At 47.1% G+C, this 26,326-nt stretch overlaps 1 protein-coding gene across 1 annotated transcript in view; it reads right to left on the reverse strand.

The window, feature by feature from the left end:
• Nucleotides 1-548: 548 nt before the first annotated feature.
• Nucleotides 549-26,326, reverse strand: part of LOC144483796 (uncharacterized) — a 65,663-nt gene continuing 39,885 nt past the window's right edge. Inside the window, 10 exon segments of the mRNA XM_078202335.1 lie at nucleotides 549-560; nucleotides 1,750-1,988; nucleotides 1,991-2,249; nucleotides 8,467-8,590; nucleotides 10,141-11,180; nucleotides 15,283-15,394; nucleotides 16,006-16,187; nucleotides 23,973-24,059; nucleotides 24,223-24,670; nucleotides 24,812-25,154. Of these exon segments, the coding sequence (XP_078058461.1) occupies nucleotides 549-560; nucleotides 1,750-1,988; nucleotides 1,991-2,249; nucleotides 8,467-8,590; nucleotides 10,141-11,180; nucleotides 15,283-15,394; nucleotides 16,006-16,187; nucleotides 23,973-24,059; nucleotides 24,223-24,670; nucleotides 24,812-25,154 (2,846 nt within the window).

The following is a 26,326-nucleotide window of genomic DNA, read 5'->3' on the forward strand; positions in this document are numbered from 1 at the left end:
ACCCCTCCCCGGGACTCATTTCTTCCGAGCTGCGGGCGGGCCGGAGCAGGCAAGAGTTGTCTGCATGTCTGTGAATGTGCATGTTTGTGTAAGTCTGAGTATTTTTGTCTGCATGTCTGTGTGCATCTGTGAATGTGTTTGTGTGTGTGTGCCAGCTGCCTGTAGCTGTTTGTCTGAGATACTGCATATCTGTATATGTGTTTGAGTTTCCCAGTGTCTGTCAATGTGTTTGTGTGTCTGCGAGTTTGCCTGTTGCTGTTTCTAAGATTGTTATCGAGTTTGTGAATAGGTTCATCTGCATTAAAATATATTAAAATAACAAACAATAGGAACAAGAAAAGTACAGCAGCATAATTCTCCAATAAGATCCTTCAGTCGTCTGAAAATTCAGTGATCTTCCAGGTAGGGACCAATTACCTCACAAGAGGGAGCTCCCCTCACTGTGTTGTGTGTTCACTGCAGCAGCAGGTGGATGGAATGAAAACGTCAATATTTTCATGTTTAATAAATGTTTTTGTTAAAAGTAAATTGGCCGTCAGTGACTCTGTTCATCCACATTTCTAAAACAAAACGGTAAAAGTTATGGTCGCTTGACCAGGGTTTTATTCTTGAACCTTCCTATCCAATAATAACATCAGCTGGGATTGCAACATTCCATCTCCTCTTAGCAGCTCATCTTGTCCAGGAAACCCACCTTCAGTTCCGTTCACCCAATTCCCAATAAACTGCTTTTAGATTTGGGTGAGTTTGTATAAAATAGATAAAGGTGGATATTCAAGATACTTAACAAGTGAATAAAGGCACAAGATGTAAACTTCTATGACTCTATGCCACAGGTTTTGAACAAACAAAATAAACTTTACTATACACTGTGAGAAAGGTAAAGCAATTCACAATATGTGGGCATTCAAACATTCAAGGACTTTAGAGAGGAAAGGGAGATGGGATGGTAGTTTACAAGGGCATGTGCCAAGGATTAGTTTTTTTACAGAAGTGGGTGATGATTTGGAGGAGAGGAAGCTATTAACAATAACAGCTAATGTGGAGAAATCGTGCTGCCAGTAGCTCAGTGGGAATAGGATTGGGGGATCAGGTGGTGGGTCTCATGGACAAGATGATCTCAAGAGCACATGAGGGGAGGCGGGAGAGAAACCGCAGAAAGATGAGTGTTCAGACAAAGGGGAGTGTTAGAGGAGGTTTGGTCGAGTGGGTTAGGGGAAGGGAGGGAAGCCACAGAGGCAGCTGATTGGATTGTCTCAAACTTAGTGACAAAGAAGATCATGAGTTTCTCCTCCATGAGCACTTGTGGGGAGGTGAAGATGGAGGAGGGACAAAGGGAGAAGGAATTCAGTTATGTTGATGATTTTAAAGATATTCAACACAGTATCGAACACAAAGCTAATTTATTTGACTTTTATTCAGAATATTAAATCATACAACTGGCTGGAGGTCATTAACATCAGCAAAAATAAACCCAATTAACACATTACAGTCATAGATAGGATTAACAGCAGATTCCAATCACTGTGGTTACTCGTGAATTCTTTGGTGTCTAAGCAGGTGGAATGACTGAGAAAATCCCTTTCCACACTCGGAGCAGATGAATGGTCTTTCCCCAGTGTGAACTCGCTGGTGTCTCAGCGGGTTGGATGACCGAGTGCATCCCTTCCCACACTCTGAGCAGGTGAATGATCGCCTGAACCCAGCCCCACAGTGAGAGCACCCGAATGGTCTCTCATCAGTGTGAACACGTTGATGGGACATCAGTTCACTAGAACTTTTATAGCACTTCCCGCAGTCTGAGCATTTAAAAGGTCTTTCGTCAGTGTGAACCCGTTGATGTGTCAGGAGGTCAGATGATTGAGTGAATCCCTTCCCACACTGAGAGCAGATGAACGGCCTCTCCCCAGTGTGAATGCGCTGGTGTGACACCAGGCTGGATGACTGAGTGAATCTCTTCCCACACTGAGAGCAGGTGAACGGCCTCTTCCCGTGTGAAGCCATTGGTGTCTCAGCAGGTGGGATAATTGAGTGAATTCCTTCCCACACTCAGAGCAGGTGATTGGCTTCTCCCCAGTGTGAACATGCTGATGAGTACGTAGGTGGGATGACCGAGTGAATCCCTTTCCACACTCGGAATAGGTGAACAGTCTCTCCCCAGTGTGAACTTGCTGGTGTAACACCAGGTTGGATGACTGAGTGAATCCCATTCCACACTCAGTGCAGGTGAATGGCGTCTCCCCATGTGACTGCGCCGATGAGTTTCCAGCTGGGATGGGTAACTGAATTCCTTCTCACAGTCCACACGTTGCTGCGCTTTTTCCATAGAGTGACTGCACTTATGTTTTGACAGGCCAGATGATCGGTTGAGGCCTCGTCCACACACAAAACACATGTATGGTTCCCTCCACCGTGAACGGTGCTTTTTCCTTCCACGTTCAAAAGCCACTGATATTCAGTTACAATAAATTGGATGAATCTGTCAGATTTTGATATGTTATTTATTTTCAGTTTCCAGGGTGAACAGTGGGAAGCTTTTTCCCAGGTCGGAGGTGACGATCACGAGGGCTCACGGGCTCAAGCTGAGAGGGGCGAAGTATAACTCAGATATCAGAGGGACGTTTTTTACACAGAGGGTGGTGGGGGCCTGGAATGCGCTACCAAGTAGGGTGGTGGAGGCAGGCACGCTGACATCGTTTAAGACTTACCTGGATAGTCACATGAGCAGCCTGGGAATGGAGGGATACAAACGATTGGTCTAGTTGGACCAAGGAGCGGCACAGGCTTGGAGGGCCGAAGGGCCTGTTTCCTGTGCTGTACTGTTCTTTGTTCTTGTTCCATGTACCACAGCTCACTGAGCTGCCAACACGATAGCATTGGAAAGAGATAGGATCAGGCAGGCTAGGAAAGTGTTTCTCTGGAGTAAAGGGAAATACAGTGTCATCAGGGAGGAAATTAGACGGGTAAATTGGAAGGAGGCATTCTTGGGGAAAAGTACCGAAGGAAAGTGGAGGATTTTCAAGGAATGTTTGTCTGGAGCTCTGCATGACAACGTTCCGATGAGACAGGGGGGTGTTGGTAGGGTACGGGAACCGTGGTGCACGAAGGTTGTGATGAACCTGGTGAATAAGAAAAGAGAGGCGTACAGAAGGTTCAGAGAGCTAGGAGGTGTTAAGGATTTAGAGGAGTATACGGGATGTAGGAAGGAGCTTAAGAAGGAAATTAGGAGAGCGAGAAGGGGTCATGAGAAGACCTTGGCGGGTAAGATTAAGGAGAATCCCAAGGCTTTCTACAAATATGTCAAGAGTAAAAGGATGAGATGTGAAGGCATAGGACCCTTAAAAGGTGAAGGGGGAAAAGTTTGTGCGGAACCGTTAGAAATGGCGGAGGTGCTTAATGAATACTTTACCTCGGTATTCACGGTGGAAAGGGATCTGGGTGGTTGTACTGCTGGTTTGCGGTGGACAGAAAGGATCGAGCATGTGGACATAAAGAAAGAGGATGTGTTGGAACTATTGAATGGCATCAAGGTTGGTAAGTCGCCGGGACCGGATGGGATGTACCCCAGGTTACTGTGGGAGGCGAGGGAGGAGATTGCGGAGCCTTTGGCGATGATCTTTGCATCGTCGATGGAGACGGGAGAGGTTCCGGAGGATTGGAGGATTGCAGATGTGGTCCCTATATTCAAGAAAGGGAACAGGGACAGCCCGGGAAATTACCGACCGGTGAGTCTAACCTCAGTGGTTGGTAAGTTGATGGAGAGGATCCTGAGAGACAGGATTTATGATCATCTAGAGAAGTTTAGTATGATCAAAAGTAGTCAGCACGGCTTTGTCAAGGGCAGGTCGTGCCTTACGAGCCTGGTTGAGTTCTTTGAAAATGTGACCAAACACATTGACGAAGGAAGAGCGGTGGATGTGGTCTATATGGACTTCAGCAAGGCGTTCGATAAGGTCCCCCATGCAAGACTTCTTGAGAAAGTGAGAGGGCATGGGATCCAAGGGGCTGTTGCCTTGTGGATCCAGAACTGGCTTGCCTGCAGAAGGCAGAGAGTGGCTGTGGAAGGGTCTTACTCTGCATGGAGGTCAGTGACCAGTGGAGTGCCCCAGGGATCTGTTCTGGAACCCTTGCTGTTTGTCATTTTCATAAATGACCTGGATGAGGAAGTGGAGGGATGGGTTGGTAAGTTTGCTGACGACACCAAGGTAGGTGGTGTTGTGGATAGTTTGGAGGGATGTCAGAAGTTGCAGCGAGACATAGGTAGAATGCAAGACTGGGCGGAGAAGTGGCAGATGGACTTCAACCTGGATAACTGTGTAGTGATCCATTTTGGCAGATCCAATGGGATGAAGCAGCAGTATAATATGAAGGGTACCATTCTTAGCAGTGTAGAGGATCAGAAGGACCTTGGGGTCCGGGTCCATAGGACTCTTAAATCGGCCTCGCAGGTGGAGGATGCGGTCAAGAAGGCGTACGGCGTACTAGCCTTCATTAATCGAGGGATTGAGTTTAGGAGTCGGGAGATAATGCTGCAGCTTTATAGGACCCTGGTTAGACCCCACTTGGAGTACTGCGCGCAGTTCTGGTCACCTCATTACAGGAAAGATGTTGAAGCCATTGAAAGGGTGCAGAGGAGATTTACAAGGATGTTGCCTGGATTGGGGGGCATGCCTTATGAGGATAGGTTGAGGGAGCTTGGTCTCTTCTCCCTGGAGAGACGAAGGATGAGAGGTGACCTGATAGAGGTTTACAAGATGTTGAGAGGTCTGGATAGGGTAGACTCTCAGAGGCTATTTCCAAGGGCTGAAATGGTTGCTACGAGAGGACACAGGTTTAAGGTGCTGGGGGGTAGGTACAGAGGAGATGTCAGGGGTAAGTTTTTCACTCAGAGGGTGGTGGGTGAGTGGAATCGGCTGACGTCGGTGGTGGTGGAGGCAAACTCGTTGGGGTCTTTTAAGAGACTTCTGGATGAGTACATGGGATTTAATGGGATTGAGGGCTATAGATAGGCCTAGAGGTAGGGATATGATCAGCACAACTTGTGGGCCGAAGGGCCTGTTTGTGCTGTGGCTTTCTATGTTCTAACACCCTGTCCCATGTACCACAGCTCACTGTGCTGCCAACACCCTCCACCATGGACTGGCATTGTGTGGATTCATAGCTGTATCCCTCTCCTGCAGTCTTATTGCCCGGACAGTCTGGGCAAACACAGAGCCGGAGTAAGCTGCTTCTACACAAAAAGGAACGGATGGAAGGGAATGTCACTCTGAACCACTCGTATTAATGTCCCATGTTCATTAATGTTCATGTTGCAGCTTTATAGAACCTTCGTTCGGCTGCACTTGGAATATAGTGTTTAATTCTTGTCGCCACATTACCAGAAGGATGTGGAGGCTTTGGAGAGGGTACAGAAAAGATTTACCAGGATGTTGCCTGGTATGGAGGGCATTAGCTATGAGGAGAGATTGGAGAAACTTGGTTTGTTCTCACTGGAGCGACGGAGGTTGAGGGGAGACCTGATAGAAGTCTACAGGATTATGAGAGGCATGGACAGAGTGGATATTCAGAAGCTTTTTCCCAGGGTGGAAGAGTCAATTACGAGGGGGCATAGGTTTAAGGTGTGAGGGGCAAGGTTTAAAGGAGATGTACGAGGCAGATCTTTTACACAGAGAGTAGTGGGTGCCTGGAACTTGTTGCCGGGGGAGGTAGTGGAAGCGGATACGGTAGTGACTTTGAAGGGGCATCTTGACAAGTACATGAATAGGATGGGAATAGAGGGATGTGGTCCCCGGAAGGGTAGTGGGTTTTAGTTAAGTCGGGCAGTATGGTCGGTGCAGGCTTAGAGGGCCGAAGGGCCTGTTCCTGTGCTGTAATTTTCTTTGTTCTTTGTTCTCTTTGTTCCTGACTGCAAATTGTCTCCTTCTAGTTCCTGTTAAATTGATTTGAAATTGAAAAAAAGGGGATTGAGAGAGGACCCAGAGACAGATTATGAATAGAGTTCAAAGTGAAGCAACAATAAAAAAAAAACACACAGCAGGACAAGGACTGAGTTCTGCATCCAACATGAAACCTGATTCAAACCGACTTCCAACTTGTCAGCCTGTGTTTCTAATCTCAGAACCATAAAACAGAAACAAGACTCTGTAGATATTACATCCGAAATAAAGAGTACAAACACTGGTGATATTCAGCAGGCTAGGCAGCCACTGTAAAGTGACAAACAGAATTGAGGGCTCAGATTGCCGACTAGCCCTCAGTCTGCAATGAAATATTCAGGCACTGAATAATGGCGGTCTCAATTCCCACAATGCTCTGCGCCCCAGAAACCCCTCTATTCAAAGGTTGTTCACCGTAATTCACTAAACAGAGAATCCTTGCAATGCAGAAGAAGGTCATTCGACCGATTGAGTGCGTATTGATCGTGCGACTGAGCATCTTTATCCCTTATCCCTGTAACCTCACGCATTTACCCTGCTAATCCACCTACGGTCCTTTCTCTTCACCCTACCCGTAACTGCAACAATATATTCGGCTTTTCCTTCCCCCATGTACTTTATCAACGTATGTTTTGCCTGCATAGCACGCAAGAAATATTACTTTTCACTGTATGCCAGTGCATGTGACAATAATAAATCAAATCAGAACCTACACATCGTGGGACATTAAAGGACAATTGTAAGCATGGTCAGTCCACCTAACCCGCACATCTTTGGAGAAAACCGGAACACCCGGAGGAAACCCACACAGACACGGGAACAATGCACAAACTCCACGCAGTCACCAAAGCTGGAATTGACCCCGGTCCCTAGCTCTGTGAAGCAGCAGGGCTAATCACAGTTAGGTAGTTTGTCGCCATTTGCAGGTGATAACAATGGGCTGGATGTTGCTCAGAATGTGGAGCACTGCAGCAAAGTACAGAGAGACAGAGACAGAGCAGCAGACTGGACTGAGAAATGGAGTCTGCAGGCTGGAACTGGCAGAACGAGGAGAGGTTATTTAGTCTAACACTCACAGTAATTTACAACCCACCCCCATTATCGAGATAGCCAGACAAAGATTACAAACACTCACCAACACAGCTCCACTGAAACGTCCCAGGAAAAAAGGGGGAATCTGTGGCTGTTCCTGTCCTGAAATAGCCCCAGGACTGTCACTCAAAACCCCAACCCGCCCAGTTCACAGCTCAGCCTCTCAGCTTGCAGCTTCCTGCACCTTGAGCCAACTCTGCCCAGGTGTGGGAGGGATGTGGAACCACAGAGTGGGGGGAGGGGTGACCTCCTGCTGTGTCCCAAATTGTGTCTCCTTCCCCTCCCCCTTGGCGCTCTAAGCTCTCAATGTGGACGGGTTGCTGGACTTTGCAGAGCCTCACTGAGCTGCGCCTGTACCTTATCCTGTGTCACCCCTTCCCCCTAGGTTCAGTGCGTGTGAACTCGCTGCTTGTTTCCCTTCTGAACCTTCAGTTAATCACAACCAGAGAATGCTGGAAAATCTCAGCATGTCTGACAGCATCTGTGATCATCCAGAGTGGAGACATTCATTCTGTTCTCTCTCCACAGATGCTGTCAGACCTGCTGAGATTTTCCAACATTTTCTGTTTCTGCTTCAGGTTCCAGCACCCGCAGTATTTTGCTTTTATCTTCATTTAAACGAGCATTCTTTGATGGCCTTTACCTGATTGCTCCTTTCCAGAGCTTCCCACCTTCTGCTATTGTCCCTGACTCCCACATTAACCCTGTCATTCCTCCCCTTTACCCCGCTCACCCTGTCTGAAGTCAGGCTCAGAGTTTTCCCGCCATCTCCCCCTCCCCCAGCCTCCACATCCCAACACCCGGAATCTCTAACCCAGCGGTTCCAGTTTGTCTGGTTTGAGTTCAGATTTGCCGCAGCACCGACAGGATTTCACTTCAAACCAGCCGGAACTGACTGCTCACAAATCCCTAAATGTTTCTCCAGCAGCCCGGGCTTGTTAATGTTGTTTAAAGTCAGCGCCCAAATGCAGTTACTCTCCTCAGTTTAAAAAACTTCTCCATTTAATCTAAGGTATTATTCACACCAGACACAAATATAAAACAGTGAACATTATCCCCCCACCCAGACTACCCCGAGGAAGAGACATCTGTTCCGGGTGTGACAATTCTTAGACATTCTCTGTGACATAAAGCAGAAAACGCTGGAAATACTCAACAAGTCAGGCAGCCTTTGTGGAGAGAGAAACAGACTCAGTGTGACCTGTTATCGGAACTGGGAAATATATTATTATTTCCAGCAACTGAAAGAGACACTTTACAACCTTCAGAACAAAACTGAGTCCAACAATTTTACACCACAATCTCTGCCCCCATTGTGTTCTGTGTTTCGTTGCTGCTTTTTTATAACCTCATTTCCCTCTTGTTTTCTTTACTTTGCATTCAGACTATTGCTAACCGGCCATTCACACCTCATCCAGAACATCTTTTGTGTCTTTACTTGTCCCATTACCACTCGCTTTGGTCTTGGGCCGTGAAACATTTTGCCACTTTGCAGATCTTTCATTCTGTTCTTCTCCACCTCCCTCTCTTCCTTCTTCACAGCCCTTACTTTCGCTGTGTGGCTCTGGAGAACGAACTGGACTTAAGACGTCTGAGACAGAGAGAATGAGGTGTTTTTTTCTCTCAGAGGACCTTTGGCGTGTGGAATTCTCTTCCCCAGAGAGCAGTGGAGGCAAAGTCATTGAATATTTTTAAGGCTGATTAAATAGATTCTTGATTGACAAGAGAGTCAGAGGGTTTGGGGGGAAAGAGGAAAGTGGAGTTTTGGCCACAGTCAGATCAGCCGGAATCTTATCTGGAGCAGAGCAGCTCAAACGTCTACTGCTGCTCCTGATTCATATGGATGTTTAGCTGTGTGTTTCACTGTTTCTGCCTCTTTGTGGCGTTAACTGCTTTATTTCAGATTTTAACACTCTGTAACATGTCACTGTGTAATCCAACAATTAATCCAGTTCTCCTGGATTTCTGCTCTGTAACATATCACTGTGTAATCCAACAATTAATCCAGTTCTCCTGGATTTCTGCTCTGTTACATTTCACTGTGCAATGGAACCCGCTCCTGCTGCAGTGAACACACAAACACAGCGAGGGAGCTCCCTCTTGTGGCGATGTGAGGTAAATGGCTTCTACCTGGGAAATCACTGAATTCTCAGATTCCTGAAGGATCCTGTTGGAGGATTGTGCGGCTGTATTTTTCTTATTCCTACTATTCTTATTTGAATATATTTTAATGCAGGCGAATCTATTCCCATAACTGATATCAATCCCGGAAACAGATACAGACAAACTCATAGACACACAAACGCTCAGAAAAATGCAGACACATACATATGATTCCAAGAATAAATTAGATATAGCTCTTGGGGCTAAAGGTATGGGAGGAAGGGGAATCAGAATATTGAATTCGATGATCAGCCATGATCAAAATGAATGGCGGAGCAGGCTCGAAGGGGCGAATGCATGGCCAGCATTTATTGCAAGTTGCCCTTGAGAAGGTGGTGGTGAGCTGCGTTCTTGAACAACTGAGTGGCTTGCTCGGCCATTTTAGAGTCAACCACATTGCTGTGGCTCTGGAGTCCCATGTAGGCCAGACCAGGCAAGGCCAGCAGATTTCCTTCCATAAAGGACATCATTAAACCAGATGGGTTTTTACAACAATTGACAAAGGTCGTCAGTAAATTCTTAATTCCAGATATTTTTTATTGAATTCAGATTTCACCATCTGCCCTGGTGGGATTCAAACCTGGTACCCAGAACATTAGCTGAGTTTCTGGGTTAACCGTCTAGTGTTAATACCACTAGGCCATCGCCTCCCCTCAATCTTAGTGACAAAGAAGCTCCATGCACTCCTCACACTTGTTGTTGGAGGTAAGGATGGAGAAGACAGGGGAGAGGGAGAGCCCTTCAAAAGTATCCAAAGTGAGTTAGAGACATTAAATAGATGCAACTCAGTGTGTTCAATATAAAAATAGTAATATAAAACTAATTTATTTGACCTTTATCCACAATATTAGCCCAAACAACTGGCTGGAATGTATTGACATCATCCAACAGACCCCAACGAACATAATCTGGGATGTCACTGACAGCAAAATCCAATCATTGTAATTGCTTGTCAGCTTGTTGGTGTCTCATCAGTACAGAAAAATAAGCAAATCCCTTCCCACATTCAGCACATGTGAATGGCCTCTCCCCAGTGTGAACTCGCTGGTGTGTCAGCAGGCTGGATGACTGAGTGAATCCCTTCCCACACACAGAGCAGGTGAACGGTCTCTCCCCAGTGTGAACGTGCTGGTGCATCAGAAGTTTGGATGAGGAAGGGAATCCCTTCCCACACTCAGAGCAGATGAATGGTCTCCCCCCAGTTTGAACACACTGGTGTGTCAGAAGGACGGATGACTGAGTAAATCCCTTGCCACAGTCAGGGCAGGTGAACAGCCTCTCCCCAGTGTGAATTTGCTGGTGTACAGTGAGATGAGATGATCGCTTGAATGCAAACCCACAGTGAGAGCATCTGAACGGTCTCTCATCAGTGTGAACAGGTTGATGCTGCATCAAGTCCTGGGAACTTTTAAAGTGTTTTCCACAGTCTGGACATGTAAAAGGTCTCTCATCAGTGTGAACTCGCTGGTGTGTCTGCAGTTTGTATTGCTGAGTAAATCCTTTCCCACACATGGAACAGGTGAATGGCCTCTCATTGCTGTCAACACGTTGATGGCGCATCAGTTCCCCAGAACATTTGTAACACTTCCCACAGTCTGAGCATTTAAATGGTCTCTCCTCAGTGTGAACTCGCTGGTGATTCAACAGGGTGGATGACTGAATGAATCCCTTCCCACACACAGAACAGGTGAACGGCCTTTCCCCAGTGTGAAGTCGCTGATGTATCAGAAGGTAGGATTGACGAGTGAATCCCTTCCCACATTCGAAGCAGGTGAACGGTTTCTCCCCAGTGTGACTGAGCCAATGACTTTCCAGGCCAGACGGGGATTTGAATCCCTTCCCACAATCCCTGCATTTCCACGGTTTCTTCCTGGATTGACTGCATTTGTGTTTCAACAGGTCAGATGATTGGCTGAAGCCTCGTCCACACAGAGAGCACGTGTATGGTTTCTCCCCATTGTAAATGGTGCTTGTTCCTTCCATGTTCAAAATCAAATGATATTCAAGTTACGATAAATTGGAAAACTCCACCAGATTGTGATGTGATGTTTCGTTTCAGTTTCCCGACTGCAAATCCTCCTCTTCTAAAATGCTGTGTAACTGTTTCAAAACAGAAAAAAATGGAGTGAGAGAGAACCCACAAAAACACAAAGGCAGTTTGTGAAATTGAGCTGAATGAATCTGGTCATTTGCGGGGCCGGCTCCAGGGAAAAGTGACCATTAAAACTGGTGGATTCTCATAAAAACCCAACTGGTTCACTAATGTCCTTCGGGAAGGAAACCTGCCACCCAGTCTGGGTCGACACAGATTCTGTCCACAAATTTCTAAACTGTCCCTGAACACCAAGGTCTGGGTCATTTGTATACATTAGGAAGAGCTGGGTGTTAACACCAGCTCCTGAGGAACTCCCAAACATCCATTAACCAGTATTTTGTGTGTTTCCTGTCCCCCAGACAATTTTGTGTCAATGCTGCTGCTGTCCCTTTTATTCCACGAGTCATACCTGTGCTCCGATGTCTGCTGTGCAGCAATTTATCTGATGCTTTTTGGAAGTCCATGTTCACCACATTAACAGCATTATCCTCAACAACGGGATCTGTGACCTCATCAAAATATTTAACCAGGTTCGATAAACACCATTTCCTCTGAACACTGTCCTTCTTAACCCACATTTACTCAGGTGACTAGTAAATATGTCCTGAATTATTGTTTCAGGAATCTTCCCTATCACTAGCATTGAACTGACTGACCTGTAGTTTCTGGGATTATCTTTTGAGCAGTTATTGACTAATCCACCTAACCTGCACATCTTTGGACCACGGGAAGAAATCCATGCAGACACGGAGAACGTGCAAACTCCACACAGACAATCGCCCGCGGCTGGAATCGAACCCTGGTCTTTGGCGCTCTGTTGCAGCAGTGCTAACCACTGTGCAGCCCCAAAACGTTTTCCATGTTCCAATTTCCAATTGCTGTATCCTGTAAATAGAGTTTCCACAAAGATCATCACCGTTAAACCAGGACATAAATTCAGAAGAGACAAACCATTCCTTGATTTGAATTTTCTGTGTGTAAATCCCCCACTTCTAACCAAATAAAAGCAAATTACTGCGTCTGTTTGAATGAGGAACCAAAAGAGAAAATGCTGGAAAATCTCAGCAGGTCTGGCAGCATCCCTAAGGAGAGATGCAGATGGTCTGTTAGTCTTTATTCCCCAGGGATACAGTTTCCGAGTGAGGAAATCTTTCTGAAATTGTATCGAGTTTTGGTGAAACCACATCTGGAACACTGCAGAGTTTGGGTCTCCTTACCCAGAGAACTGCCCCAGAGGACGAGTAACAAACGTTCACCAGACTGCTTCCTGGGATGACAGGACTGTGCAACGAGGAGCGATTGAGCAGAATTGGTCTTTACTCTCTGACCTGATCGTAACCTCAAATCTTCATCCTGCTGACCTCCAATAACCTTTCACCTCCTTTCTTACCAAGAATCTATCCACCTTTGCTTAAAATATTCAAACACTCTTCTTCCACCACCTTTTCAGGGAGAGAGTTCCAAAGACTCACGACACTTGGAGAAAAATTCTCCTCATCTCTACTTTAAATGGGTGACGCTTTATTTTTTAAAACGGTGACCCCTAGTTCTGGATTATCCCACAAGAGGAAACATCCTCTCTACCTCCATCCTGTCAAGGCCTTGCAGGAACAAGTCGCCATTTACTCTTCTGAACTCCAGCGGATACACTCCTAGCCTGTCCAACCTTGCCTCGTAACACAACCCATCAATTTCAGGCATTGTGAGAAGTCTCACAACACCAGGTTAAAGTCCAATTGGTTTATTTGGAATCACGAGCTTTCGGAGCGCTGCTCCTTCGTCAGGTGCGGAAGGATTCCAAATAAACCTGTTGGTCTTTAACCTGGTGTTGTGAGACTTCTTACTGTGCCCACCCCAGTCCAACGCCGGCATCACCGCATTATTTCAGGTATTGGTCTGGTAAACTTCTCTGAACTGTCTCCAGCACACTTACACCCTTCCTTAAACAAGGTGACCAATACTGTACATAGTACTCCAGACGTGGTCTCACTAGTGACCTGTACAACTGAAGCATAACCTCCCTAGTTCTGTATTTAATTCCCTTCACAATGAATGATAACATTCTATTAGTGTTCCTAATTACTGATTTACTTGCATATTAGCCTTTTGTGATTTATGTACTAGAACACCCAGATCCCTCTGAATCTCTGAGCTCTGCAATCTCTCACCGTTTAGACAAAATGCTTCTTTTTCATTCTTCCTGCCGAAATGGACAATTTCACATTTGCCCACATTCTACTCCATTTACCAGATATTTTCCCACTCACTTCACCTTTCTGTCTTTTTGAACCCTCCGTATGTCCTCGTCACAACTTACTTTCCCACCTTTGTGTCATCGGCAAATTTGCCAACCAGCCCTTCATCCAGTCATTTCTATAAATCTTTGATTCCTTGCCCCAAATTTGTTTCCCTGTCTACTATTTAGTTTTAAAATGCTTTCCCCAGTACTGGTGTCAGTGCCCCATGAACCAGAACCCACCTCCCACACCAATCTTTGAGTCACTCATTCATCTCTCTGATCTGATTTGTCCTAAGACAATTAGTAAGTAGTTAAGGTAATTATCCAGATTATGAACTTTGAGATCCTGCTTCTTAATTTGGTACCTAGGTCCTCATACTAGCCATGTAAAACCTCCTTCTTTGTCCTGCCTGTGTCATTGGTACCTACATGGACCACAATGACTGGGTCCTCCCCCGTGCAGCTGTTTTTGAGCTGCAGATCCGACACAATACTGTAAGTTCCTCTTCAGACCTGAACAGATGTCCTGAACCCTGGCACAAGGCAACACAGCCATCTGGACTCATGCTCTTTGCTGCAGAGAACAGTGTGAATCCCTCTGATTACACCATCCCATACTACCCCTACATTCCCTTTTTCTCCTCCAACTTGAATGGCTTCCTGTACCACGGTGCCAAGGTCAGTTTGCTCATCCACCCTGCAGCATAAACAAGCTGAAAAAACTGCAATCCGGTTGGACAATTGTGAAGGCTGAGGCTCCTGCCACCTGAATCCCCTTACCTGCCTCACTCACAGTCATCCTCCTGTCCCTGATCACTGACCAAATCAGCAGGTCCTGTCCTAAGAGGTGTGACTGCTTCCTGGTGTAAAGAATCCAGGTAATGTTCCCCCTCCTTGATGCATCGCAGTGTCTGTAGTTCAGCCTCCAGCTCATAAACTCTAACCGGAGCTGCTTGAACTTCAAACACTTACTGCAGATGTGTTTGCCCTCGATCAAACTGACACCCAGGAGCTCCCACACGCTGCAGCTGTGACACATCACCTGTCCTCCCATCTTTAATGTGTGTGAAAAAAGTATTTAATTATTTTATCCAATGATGTATTTTACTTTTGATTTTATATATTTTATTAACCTTACCAGCAGTTGCTATACGATTTTGATCCTTAGACATCGAATAAACTTTAGTCACTTTGCAGATACTCAGCAAATAGCTCGCCGCTCTTTCTCCTGTAGAAGAGGAAGATCACTTCCCAAAGGCTGAGAATATTCGAAAGCAAAAGGGTACCTCGTTCCCTTCCTTCCCTAAGTCCCTTAATCACCCAACTCTTAGCACACTGTTCTAAGCTGCATTCAAGTGATGCCAGTTCAGAGCTGTTTCTGAGCTGCAGATTCAATACAATACTCACTTGCAGACATGGACATCAAGGCCTGTATGGGTCTCCAGGCCATCATGCACACCATCATGATAGGGAGGATGGAGATGGTGTTGCCAGCCATGTACATGATGAACAGATTCATGGGCAGCTGTTTCAATGGGCCCAAGGTGATGAAAACAGAAAGTGAGCAGGGTATCAGTAAAGGGGGCCGGTTTGGGGAGGCCATATGCTGATCTTATACACAGGTCTGGAAGTAACAATTAACTCAATAAGTCCCTTCATCAAACAGGCTGCTGTGGTTCACCAAGGCACTTCACCACTGTGGACAAACCAGGGGCGTTGTCAGCCACACACTAAAGACACATTCAAATCTAACTTACCTTCTCAACTCGGATCCGGTCTGTTTCTTGGACGCGGATGTCCGGTAGCTGTTTGTCCGAATATGCGACTGGGCACATGGAGTCTCTCTGGCCACACTGTTGATCACGGCTCCTGTGAGAAACAGAAAACACAAATTGGTCACCCTTTCAAGACCTTGTTTAAAGAGGGAGTCTCTCTGTTGAGGACCCCAACGTGGTGACAATAGTGCCAGCATGAACTAAAGCTTGGGCAAACCTCAGACACACACTGCCGTTGCATGTACCAAACTGCCAGGGGAATGGAGGGCTGCAGAAGTGGATTAGTGTCAATCAGGGTGCCAATCCACTTGCCCTCCATTGAGGGACAAAGCGACAAATCACCACATGTACCAAATTGTATCTTGAAAACAAACATTGTGGGACATTGAGAGAGATCCAGTGCAGCACCCGGCCCTGGAAACGAGCAATCGTTCCTCCAACCACCACCGCAGTTGGCACCTGATCAGGTGGAGGGGCTGAAACCAAAAGGGCATCTCAGGGTCATGACCTGGGAAAAGATGCCAAGTGGGGTCTGAGTGATTTCTGGGGGATTTGAGGGGCTGCTTTGTGCTGAGGAGCTCGGTGAGGGGTAAAAGACGCGTGAAAAACCCGGGGTTGGGAAGTTTTGGGTTGGTTCCACATCCCCGGGTCAGTGTGCGGTGGCGTCCCCTCGGGAGAGGCGGGCTGACCCGGCTTGCCGCCTACTCGAGCCCCCGGCTCCCCGCGCGGCCTCCGCAGCTGCTGCTGCCGCTCAGGTTAAGCTCGAGGGTCCACTTGTGCCAGCGCGCGCGGTTGGCAAGCCCCGCCCCTGCCGCCATGGCAACGCCAGCGACAGTTAAACGTTCCTCCTTTAAAATCTGATTCCGATCCGAAGAAGAAGCCGCGCGCTTCCGTCAACAAACCACAACCGCAGCAATGCGCATGTGCGGTCCCAACCTCCTCCGCCCATTGCCCCCGCCCCCACATCGCAGCCATCTTTGTTAGGGACGCATCAGCTCCGACACTTCACCTTCTGTCCAAACGGAGCACGTCTGCCCCGCACAAAGATGGACATCACTTAACCTTAGAGATATTTACATCGCTTTTTTCGCCTCAAAAAACGTGTAACACAGTATAAAACGTCAATAAAACCTAAAGGACCTTGCCTCCTCAATCAGCAATCAAAATCATAAATATCTATTGTAATAGGTTTCTCCATAGATGCTGCCAGTCCAGCATTTTCAGTTTAAATTTCACAATTCCAACATCCGCAGTATTTTAATTTTATCTCCTTTCTATTCTGTCTCTAATGCAACTGGATATCATGAGTAAAGCTACCACCAGGCTGATCCTTCAGTGTGGTAAGAAGTCTCACAACACCAGGTTAAAGTCAGTGTGGCACAGTCGTTGGCATTGCTGCCTCACAGCGTCAACAACCTGGGATCGATTCCCATCCTTGCGTCACTGTCTGTGCGGAGTTTGCACGTTCTGTGTGGGTTTCCTCTGGGTGCTCCAGTTTCCTCCCATACGCCATCCTTTTCTTCACATGAGAATTCAGTATTTCGTCCTGAATGAATTTTGAGGCCCAAGTCAGAGTGAATAAATAAAAGCAAAAAACTGCGGATGCTGGAATCTGAAACAAAAACAGGAAATGCTGGAAAATCCCAGCAGGTGTGACAGCATCTGTGGAGAGAGAATATAGCCAAGAGAGCCAGCGAATAAATAACCCTATAAGATACCAGATTCACATAGAATTCAGCAAGAAATTCTGCAAACGTCCTTCAAACTGAACGGGAAACATTGCCATTCAAGTTTCATAGAAATCATAGAAACCCTACAGTGCAGAAAGAGGCCATTCGGCCCATCGAGTCTGCACCGACCACAATCCCACCCAGGCCCTACCCGCACATATTTTACCCGCTAACCCCTCTAACCTACACATCTAAGGGGCAATTTTTTTAACCTGGCCAATCAACCTAATCCACACATCTTTGGACTGTGGGAGGAAACTGGAGCACCCGAGGAAACCCACGCAGACACGAGGAGAATGTGCAAACTCCACACAGACAGTGACCCGAGCCTGGAATCGAACCCGGGACCCTGGAGCTGTGAAGCAGCAGTGCTAACCACTGTGCTACCGTGCCGCCCTGAAACCAGTTTCAGCCTGGTTTTGGAGGGGACCTTTCACATGTTAGGTAAACGTGATAACCACTACACTACAGAAGCTGTTGACAGCACAGGGCAGCCAATCGGCCTGTCGGCAATGTTCAACTCTGCTATGTTACTGCAGGTTCCAATGGTTAGACTGAGAGCCCATGCCACTTAATACAAGAAGACAACTGTTACTTTCAACCTGATGTCTCACCTTATATTGAACTTCAAAATTTAAAAGTGCCCATCTGGCAAATGTCTTAGGGAGCAATGATTTCTGCTCAATTATAGAATTGCTAAAGTGCAGAAAGAGGCCATTCAGCCCATCGAGTCTGCACGCAACAATCCCAAGCAGATCCTATCCCCATAACCCTATATATTTGCACTGCTAATCCCATGACACCAAGGGGCAATTCAGCATGGCCAATCCACCTAACCTGCACATTTTAGGAAACCTACACAGAGATGGGGACAATGCGCAGACACCACACAGATTTCCTTCCCAAGGCTGGAATCAAACCTGGGTCCTTGACACCATGAAGCAGCAGTGCTAATCACTGTGCCAAATTCATCATTCTCAGTCTATATTACTCGGTATTTGTTTCATTATTCAACATTTAATATCAATACATTTATTGAACACAGATGTCCTCATTCTGAATTGCATATCTCTGCACTATATCACATTGAATTGCAAATGTGACTGACGAACAAAACAGATGGAGTCACTGGGTAACACACATCCCATGATGCTTATTTGAGATTGACCACGGTCAGTCTATAAATCAAATATCTTTAATGGGAAGAGAGTTAGAAATAATCAGTTAGTTATACTTGATCCCTCTTTATTCTGGGTGTGAAACATTCTGGCACTTAAATCCCATTTGTCTACAGAAGAGTCCAGCAGATCCGCACTGATTCTCGATTTCCTCATCTGACGAGTGTTTTTCCTATTTCTCTATTGTGAAGACCGATTTTTAAAAAAAGATTGTTCTGCGCAATGTGCGTCATTTCCTCTAGTTCAGTTACAGTATCACCTTTGAGTCTGTCTTTATGAGCACGCAATACTATTAGACATGTTTCAGGTGGTAATTAACTATGTTAGTCTACACCTACAAATTCTGTTGTGGACTGAACAAATTGCTAATATGTGCACGGTGTCAAAATGCAAACATTTATTTCCTTGTTGCGTTTTAAAATATCGCATTTTCCTGAAAGCATTTGTACCGAGGTCAGAGCAAAGATAATAGCTGGAATTTTACCATTGGCCTCGGGTGGGATTTTATGAGCCTCACCAGAGCGATGCTGTAAAATACTGGCCAATATGTCTGTAACATCGAGATTTGGATAATGTTCAGCAAATAACTGAAATCATGCAGATTTCCCTCACCCTAAATGGTAAAGTTTCATTCATGTTTCTGCCCAGTTTTGAACCTTCGTGTGTTAGGCAAATGGGATAATCACAACATTACAAAAACTGCCAACAGCGCCAGGCCTACAATCGACCTGTCTGCAATGTTCAATTTTGCTCTGTTGCTGCTGGTTTTCATGGCGAGACTAAGAGCCCATGTCACTTCAGATGTGACAGAGCTCTGACGAAGGGTCATCTCGACTTGAAACATTGGCTCTATTCTCTCCCCACAGATTCTGTCAGATCTGCTGAGATTTTCCAGCATTTTCTGTTTTTGTTTCAGATTACAGCATCAACAATATTTTGCTTTTAAAATAAATGGAAATTGGTGAAATGGGTGAAGGTGGAGGGGAGAGTTCATGCTCGTGAATTGTCAGAGATGGACCTTCACATGGTCCATCTCTGAGACTTCTCTTCCCCCTCCTTGACATTTCTGACTCCATTTCTGGTAGTCATGATGTGGAGATGCCGGCGTTGGACTGGCGTAGGTACAGTAAGAAGTCTCACAACACCAGGTTAAGGTCTGAGTGACTCACCTGATGAAGGAGCAGTGCCCCGAAAGCTCGTGATCCCAATAAACCTGTTGGACTTTAACCTGGTGTTCTGAGACTCTTTACTGTGTCAATTTCTGGTGATAATATCACTGGTATCTATTACAAGCACACCGACACCTACAACTACCTTGACTACAGTTCTTCACACCCCATATCCTGAAAGGACTCCATCTCATTCTCTCAGTTCCTTCACCTCCGCCACATCTGTCCTGATAATGCCATTTTCCAAAATAGTGTTGCCCATGTCTTTCTTTCGCCAATTGTGGTTTTTCACCTACTGTGGTTGACAGTACACTTGACCATGACCGACCCATTCCCCAGCCACTGCTGTCACCCCCTCCTCTCCCTCCCAGAACCAGAATAGGCTTCCCCATGTCCTCACTTTTCACCCCACCAGCCTCCGCATTCAAAGGATCATCCTCTGCCATTTCTGCCAACTCCAGCATGATGCCACTACTCATCACACCTTCCCCTCACCCCTTCTCCCCCCCCCCCCCCCCCCGCCACCTCCACCCTCCTCAGCAAGAACTCACAAGGACCGTTCTCTCTGGGACACCCTGGTCCATTCCTCCATCACACCCACCATCTCACCCCCTGTCCATGGAGCCTTCCCATGCAATGGTTGAAGGTGCAACACCTACCCTTTTACCTCCTCCCTGCTCACTGTCCCAGGTCCCAAACACCATTTCAGGTGAAGCAGCGTTTCAGACATCTCCTTCAATCTGGTCTATTGCATTCGTTGCTCCCAATGTGGTCGACTCCACACTGGAGAGACCAAATGCAGACTGGTTGTCTGTTTTGCTGAACATCATCCACAAGCAAAACCCAGACCTTCCTGTCAGTTCAATACACCACCCTACTCTCCTGTCCACATGTCGGTCCTTGCAATGTTCTAGTGAACCCCAATGCAAACTGGTGGAACAGCACCTCATCTTCCAATTGGACACTTTACAGCCTTCCGGACTGAACATTGAATTCAACATTCACAGCGTGAACTCTCCCCTCCACCTACACTCCATTTCCATTTATTTCATTTAATTCTGATTCTTCTTTTTGTCTTATTCATCCATTTTATCATCCTTCTTTCTCACTTCCATGTTTCCAGTTCTCCATTCTTGCTTTCTGCCTTGTCCACCCCCACCCCCCGTTCAGGGCAACTGTTTCTGCCTTGTCCACCCCCTAACCACTCCCCCTCCCCCCACCCACCCACATTCAGGACAACTGCCTTAAACATCTGTACCACTGTTCTGCCATTCACATATTCTGATCACTTCATGGACACTTTTAACACCTCTCCCAGCTGTCTTCATACATAAAAGCAAATTATTGCAGATGCTGGAATCTGAAACCAAAAGAGAAAATGCTGGAAAATCTCAGCAGGTCTGGCAGCATCTGTGAGGGGAGAAAAGAGCTGACGTTTCGAGTCCAGATGACCCTTTGTCAAAGCTGGCAAGGTCTTCATCCTCATTCATCTCTCCCCGCTGTCTGTGAGACATGCACACGCTCCACTTTCTGGTGAACACACACTGACTCTCTGCTTCAAGCTTTACTCTTTGTACCAATTCACACTCTGACTCCTTTTACAATTACTCATTGTTCCCAATAGGCTCCATTCCCTCTGACTCCATCCCCCTGAACTCACTGAACATCACCCCAGGGCTCCTCCCTCCCTGCTCCATTCCCTCTGACTCCATCCCCCTGAACTCAGGGCATCACCCCAGGGCTCCTGTCTCCCTGCTCCATTCCCTCTGACTCAATCCCCCTGAACTCACTGAGCATCACCCCAGGGACCCTTCCCCCCTGCTCCATCCCCCTGACTCCATCCCCCTGAACTCACTGAACATCACCCCAGGGATCCTCCCTCCCTGCTCCATTCCCTCTGACTCCATCCCCCTGAACTCACTGAATATCACCCCAGGGATCCTCCCTCCCTGCTCCATTCCCTCTGACTCCATCCCCCTGAACTCACTGAACATCACCCCAGGGATCCTCCCTCCCTGCTCCATTCCCTCTGACTCCATCCCCCTGAACTCACTGAGCATCACCCCAGGGATCCTCTCTCCCTGCTCCATTCCCTCTGACTCCATCCCCCTGAACTCACTGAGCATCACCCCAGGGACCCTCTCTCACTGCTCCATTCCCTCTGACTCCATCCCCCTGAACTCACTGAGCATCACCCCAGGGATCCTCCCTCCCTGCTCCATCCCCCTGAACATCATCCCAGGGACCCTCTCTCCCTGCTCCATCCCCCTGACTCCATCCCCCCAGGGATCCTCACTCCTTGCTCCATTCCCTCTGACTCCATCCCCCTGAACTCACTGAGCATCACCCCAGGGATCCTCCCTCCCTGCTCCATCCCCCTGAACATCATCCCAGGGACCCTCTCTCCCTGCTCCATCCCCCTGACTCCATCCCCCCAGGGATCCTCACTCCTTGCTCCATTCCCTCTGACTCCATCCCCCTGAACTCACTGAACATCATCCCAGGGATCCTCGCTCCCTGCTCCATTCCCTCTGTGAGCATTCCCCTGAACTCACTGAACAGAAGGAGTAATCCCAGAGAAACTGTTGGGAATGGAGTCAGGGAATGTTCTAGGTTTGTGTATTTTTAGTTATCCTGGTGTCAGAACACACACACATCAATAAAACAGGGCATTCCTGCAAACACACTGCAGCTCCTCATGTCTGTTGTATAATTGTCCCAGGCTCCTGTGAATTCCTTCAACTAGTATGTAATGTAGACTTGAATTGATTTATTTTAAAACGGTTTATTTTAAACATATTAACACCGGTCTGAAAGTTGTAGACTCAGGACTGTCACACAAATGCTCTCAATCTGATGGTGTGGTGGTATTGTCACTGGGCTGGGAGCCCAGAGTCCGAGGGTAATGCTCTGGGGAGCCAGCTTCCAATCACACCACAGCAAATGGTGAAATCTGAAGTCAATAAAAGTCTGTAATTAAAGGTCTAGCGATGACCATGAACCCATTGCTGTTCAAACCCATTTGGTTCACCGATGATCACTGATGCCCTTTAGGGAAGGAATTTATACGACTCCAGGATAAGACCAGAGGATGCTGGAAAATCTCAGCAGGTCTGGCAGCATCTGTAAGTCTTTCATGTGACTCCAGGTCCACACGATGTGGTTGACTCTGGAATGGTCCAGCAAGCAAGCTGCTCAGTTCAAGGGCAGTTAGGGATAGGCCACAAGCAATGAATTAAAAATAATCTTCACAAAATGTTGACCAGTCATTTTCAGTCTGCAAATTTAAACCTGCTGTTTCAGGAACAGATCCCAGATTTAAACCAATCTTTAATTTAACAGCACACTGCCAGCATTCACCGCTGTTCTTCACAACTCTAAACACAGTTGTAAAGGAGTCTTTGTTCCGTGTCTTAGAATCCTACAATGCAGAAGGAGGCCATTCGGTCCATCGAATCTGCACTGACCACAATCCTACCCAGGCCCTATCCCCATAACGCCATGAATTTATCTTAGCTAGTGCCCCGACACTAAGGGGAATTTTATCATGGCCAATTCACCTAACCCTCACATCTTTGGACTGTGGGAGGAAACCGGAGCACCCGGAGGAAACCCACGCAGACATGGGGAAAATGTGCAAACTCCACACAGACAGTGACCCAAGCTGGAAATTGAACCCGGGTCCCTGGAGCTGTGAGGCAGCATTCCAACCACTGTGCCACAGTGCCGCCTGTGTTGAGGAGCTCTGAACCATGGAAGAGAGTGGTTGGGATACATTTCTTACACACCTCAGGAATATCCCACACATTTTGTCTTGAATGTGATTAACAGCAGCAATAACTGCAGAATGCAGCTCCTGAAGACACATGAACTCATTGAGGTGTTAGTAGATGAGGTAGGCAGCACGGTGGCACAGTGGTTAGCACTGCTGCCTCACAGCACCGGCGACCCGGGTTCAATTCCGACCTCAGGGGACTGTCTTTGTCGAATTTGTCCATTCTCCCATGTCTGCGTGGGTTTCCTTCGGGTGCTCCGGTTTCCCACAGTCCAAAGATGAGTAGGTCGGGTGGATTGACCACGGTAAAGACAGTTTGGCCCGGTGGGCTTGTGGAAGGGAGGGAAGCAGCAGAAACAGCTGATCAGATTGTCTCAAGCTTAATGACAAAGAAGCTCCATGAACTCCTCGCTTGTTGCTGGAGGTGAGGATGGAGGAGACAAGGGTGAGGGAGAGACCTTCAGTAGGAATTGACCTATGTTCGAGATATTAAAAAGATTCAACACAAATCTGATTGATTTAACATTTATCTGGAATATTAACTCAGCTGAGATGGAGTTTATGAACATCAGCCGAAACACAGCCCAATCGACATGCTTCATTTCTGGATGTAAATAATGGCAAAATCCAATCACTGTCGTCATTTATGAACTCGCTGGTGTGTCAGCAGGTTGGATGAAGAAGCAAATCCCTTCCCACACACAGAGCAGGTGAATGGCCTCTCCCCAGTGTGAGTGCGCCGGTGCACAGTGAGATGAGATAATTCTCTGAACCTAGTCCCACAGTCAGAGCACCTGAACGGTCTCTCCCCAGTGTGAACACGTTGATGACGTACCAGTTCCCCTGAACTTTTATAGCATTTCCCACAGTCTGGGCATTTAAACGGTCTCTCCTCAGTGTGAGTGTGCTGGTGTGAAGTGAGGGCAGATGATGTCTTGAACCCAGTCTTACAGTGAGAGCACCTGAATGGTCTCTCATCAGTGTGAACACGTTGATGGCGCATCAGTTCCCCAGAACTTTTATAGCTCTTCCCAGTCTGGACATTTAAATGGTCTCTCAGTAGTGTGAACTTGCTGGTGTTTCAGCAGGGTCGATAACTGAGTGAATCCTCTTCCACATTTGGAGCAGATGTAAGGTTTCTCGTGAGTGTGAACTCGCTGGTGTCTCTGCAGGGTAGATGAATGAGCAAATCCCTTCCCACACTGAGAGCAAGTGAATGGCCTCTCCGCAGTGTGAGTGCGCTGGTGTTCAGACAGGTTACTCATTTGCCTGAATGCAGTGCCACACTGAGAGCATCTGAAAGGTCTCTCATCAGTGTGAGTGCGTTGGTGTTTAGTTTGGGCAGAGGATGTCTTGAACCCACTCCCGCAGTGAGAGCACCTGAACGGTCTCGCATCAGTGTGAACACGTTGATGGGACAAAAGTTCCCCAGAACTTTTATAGCACTTCCCACAGTCTGAGCATTTAAAAGGTTTCTCTTCAGTGTGAACTCGCTGGTGCATCAGCAGGTTAGAGGACCTTGAGAATCTCTTCCCACACTCGGAGCAGATGAATGGCTTCTCCCCGGTGTGAACTCGTTGGCGTTTCATTGCACACTCAGAGGAGGCCAATGGCCTCTCCCCACTGTGAACTCGCTGGTGTGTCAGCAAGTTGGTTAACTGAGTGAATCCCTTCCCACAGTCAGAGCAGGTGAATGGCTTCTCCCCAGTGTGACAGCGGCAATGCTTTTCAAGGTGAGATGGGGATCTGAATCCCTTCCCACAATCCTCACATTTCCACGGTTTCTTCCTGGTGTGACTGCGCTTGTGTCTCAACAGGTCAGATGATTGGTTGAAGCCTCGTCCACACACAGAACACACGTACGGTTTCTCTCCACTGTGAATGGTGCTTTTTCCTTCCATGTTCAAAATCCGATGATATTCACGTTGTGATAAGTTGTGCGACTGCCAGGTCCGGATGTGATGTATGGTTTGAATTTCCTGACTGCAAGTCCTCCTAAAACCTGTGAAATTGATTTAAAACAGAAACAAGGGAGTGAGAGATAACCCACAAAAACACAAAGGCAGGTTGTGAAATTGAGCTGAATAAATCTGGTAATTTATGGGGACAGCATGAAGGAAAAAGTGACCATGAAAGCTGCTGGATTTTTGTAAAAACGCAACCGGTACATTAATGTCCTTCAGGGAAAGGAACCTGCCACTCAGTCTGGGTCTGCACAAAACACTGACCTTTAAATGAGGGAGTGGCACGGTGGCACTGCTGCCTCACAGCAGCAGGGACATAGATTCGATTCCCGGCGTGGGTCACTGTCAGTGTGGAGTTTGTACATTTTCCTCCTAGACATCTGTATGGGTTTCCTCCGGGTGCTCCTGTTTCCTCCCACAGGTTAGGTGGATTGACCATGTTAAATTGCCCCTTCGTGTCAGGGGGACTAGCTAGGGTAAATGCATAGGGTTAAGGGGATGGGGCCTGGGTGGGATTGTGGTCGGTGCAGACTCGATGGGCCGAATGGCCTCTTTCTGCGCTGTTGGGATTCTGTGAAAATCACAACCTTCTCTCCTCCTGCTGACAGGGAGCGCCGCGCATGCGCATTGCTGCGCATCGCCCCATCGCCGCGCCTGCGCGGTCGTGATTGCCTGGATCGGAGGCATTCCTCGTCGCTTGGGACGCTGGGTGAACGCCCTGCCATTGAATAGAACAAATGGTTTGTCGTGATTTCTTTGTTGTTATCGCGTGCAAGCTGGGGCTGAAGGGCCAATAATAAAACTAGGATACATATCATATAGAGACCTGATTGTACAGACCATTATCTCAATTCAGAGAAGGAAATTGGAATTGTTCAGAAATCGAAAGTCACCTGAAGGTAGAAATAAGAACAGAAACCCTCTCCTACAGTCATATGTGAACTCACTGGTATCTCAGTAGCACATGAATATCAGGAATACTGCAATTAATTATGAAGATGTACAATGTGAACGGTGACTGTTAGATAAAGTGCAATGTTCTAACACATTGGAGCAGCTATGGTCAATGCGAGGGGAATATTGGATCACAGTGTCACAACAACATTATGCTCTGTCTCCTTGTAGCCTGTCTCAGAATTTCCTTCAATAACTAGGCCATTAGTGTGACAGGATTTAGCATCTATGATCTGCCAAAATTACAAGAGGAAAG

This window comes from Mustelus asterias, unplaced genomic scaffold (genome assembly GCF_964213995.1).
Source record: "Mustelus asterias unplaced genomic scaffold, sMusAst1.hap1.1 HAP1_SCAFFOLD_79, whole genome shotgun sequence".
NCBI lineage: Eukaryota > Metazoa > Chordata > Chondrichthyes > Carcharhiniformes > Triakidae > Mustelus > Mustelus asterias.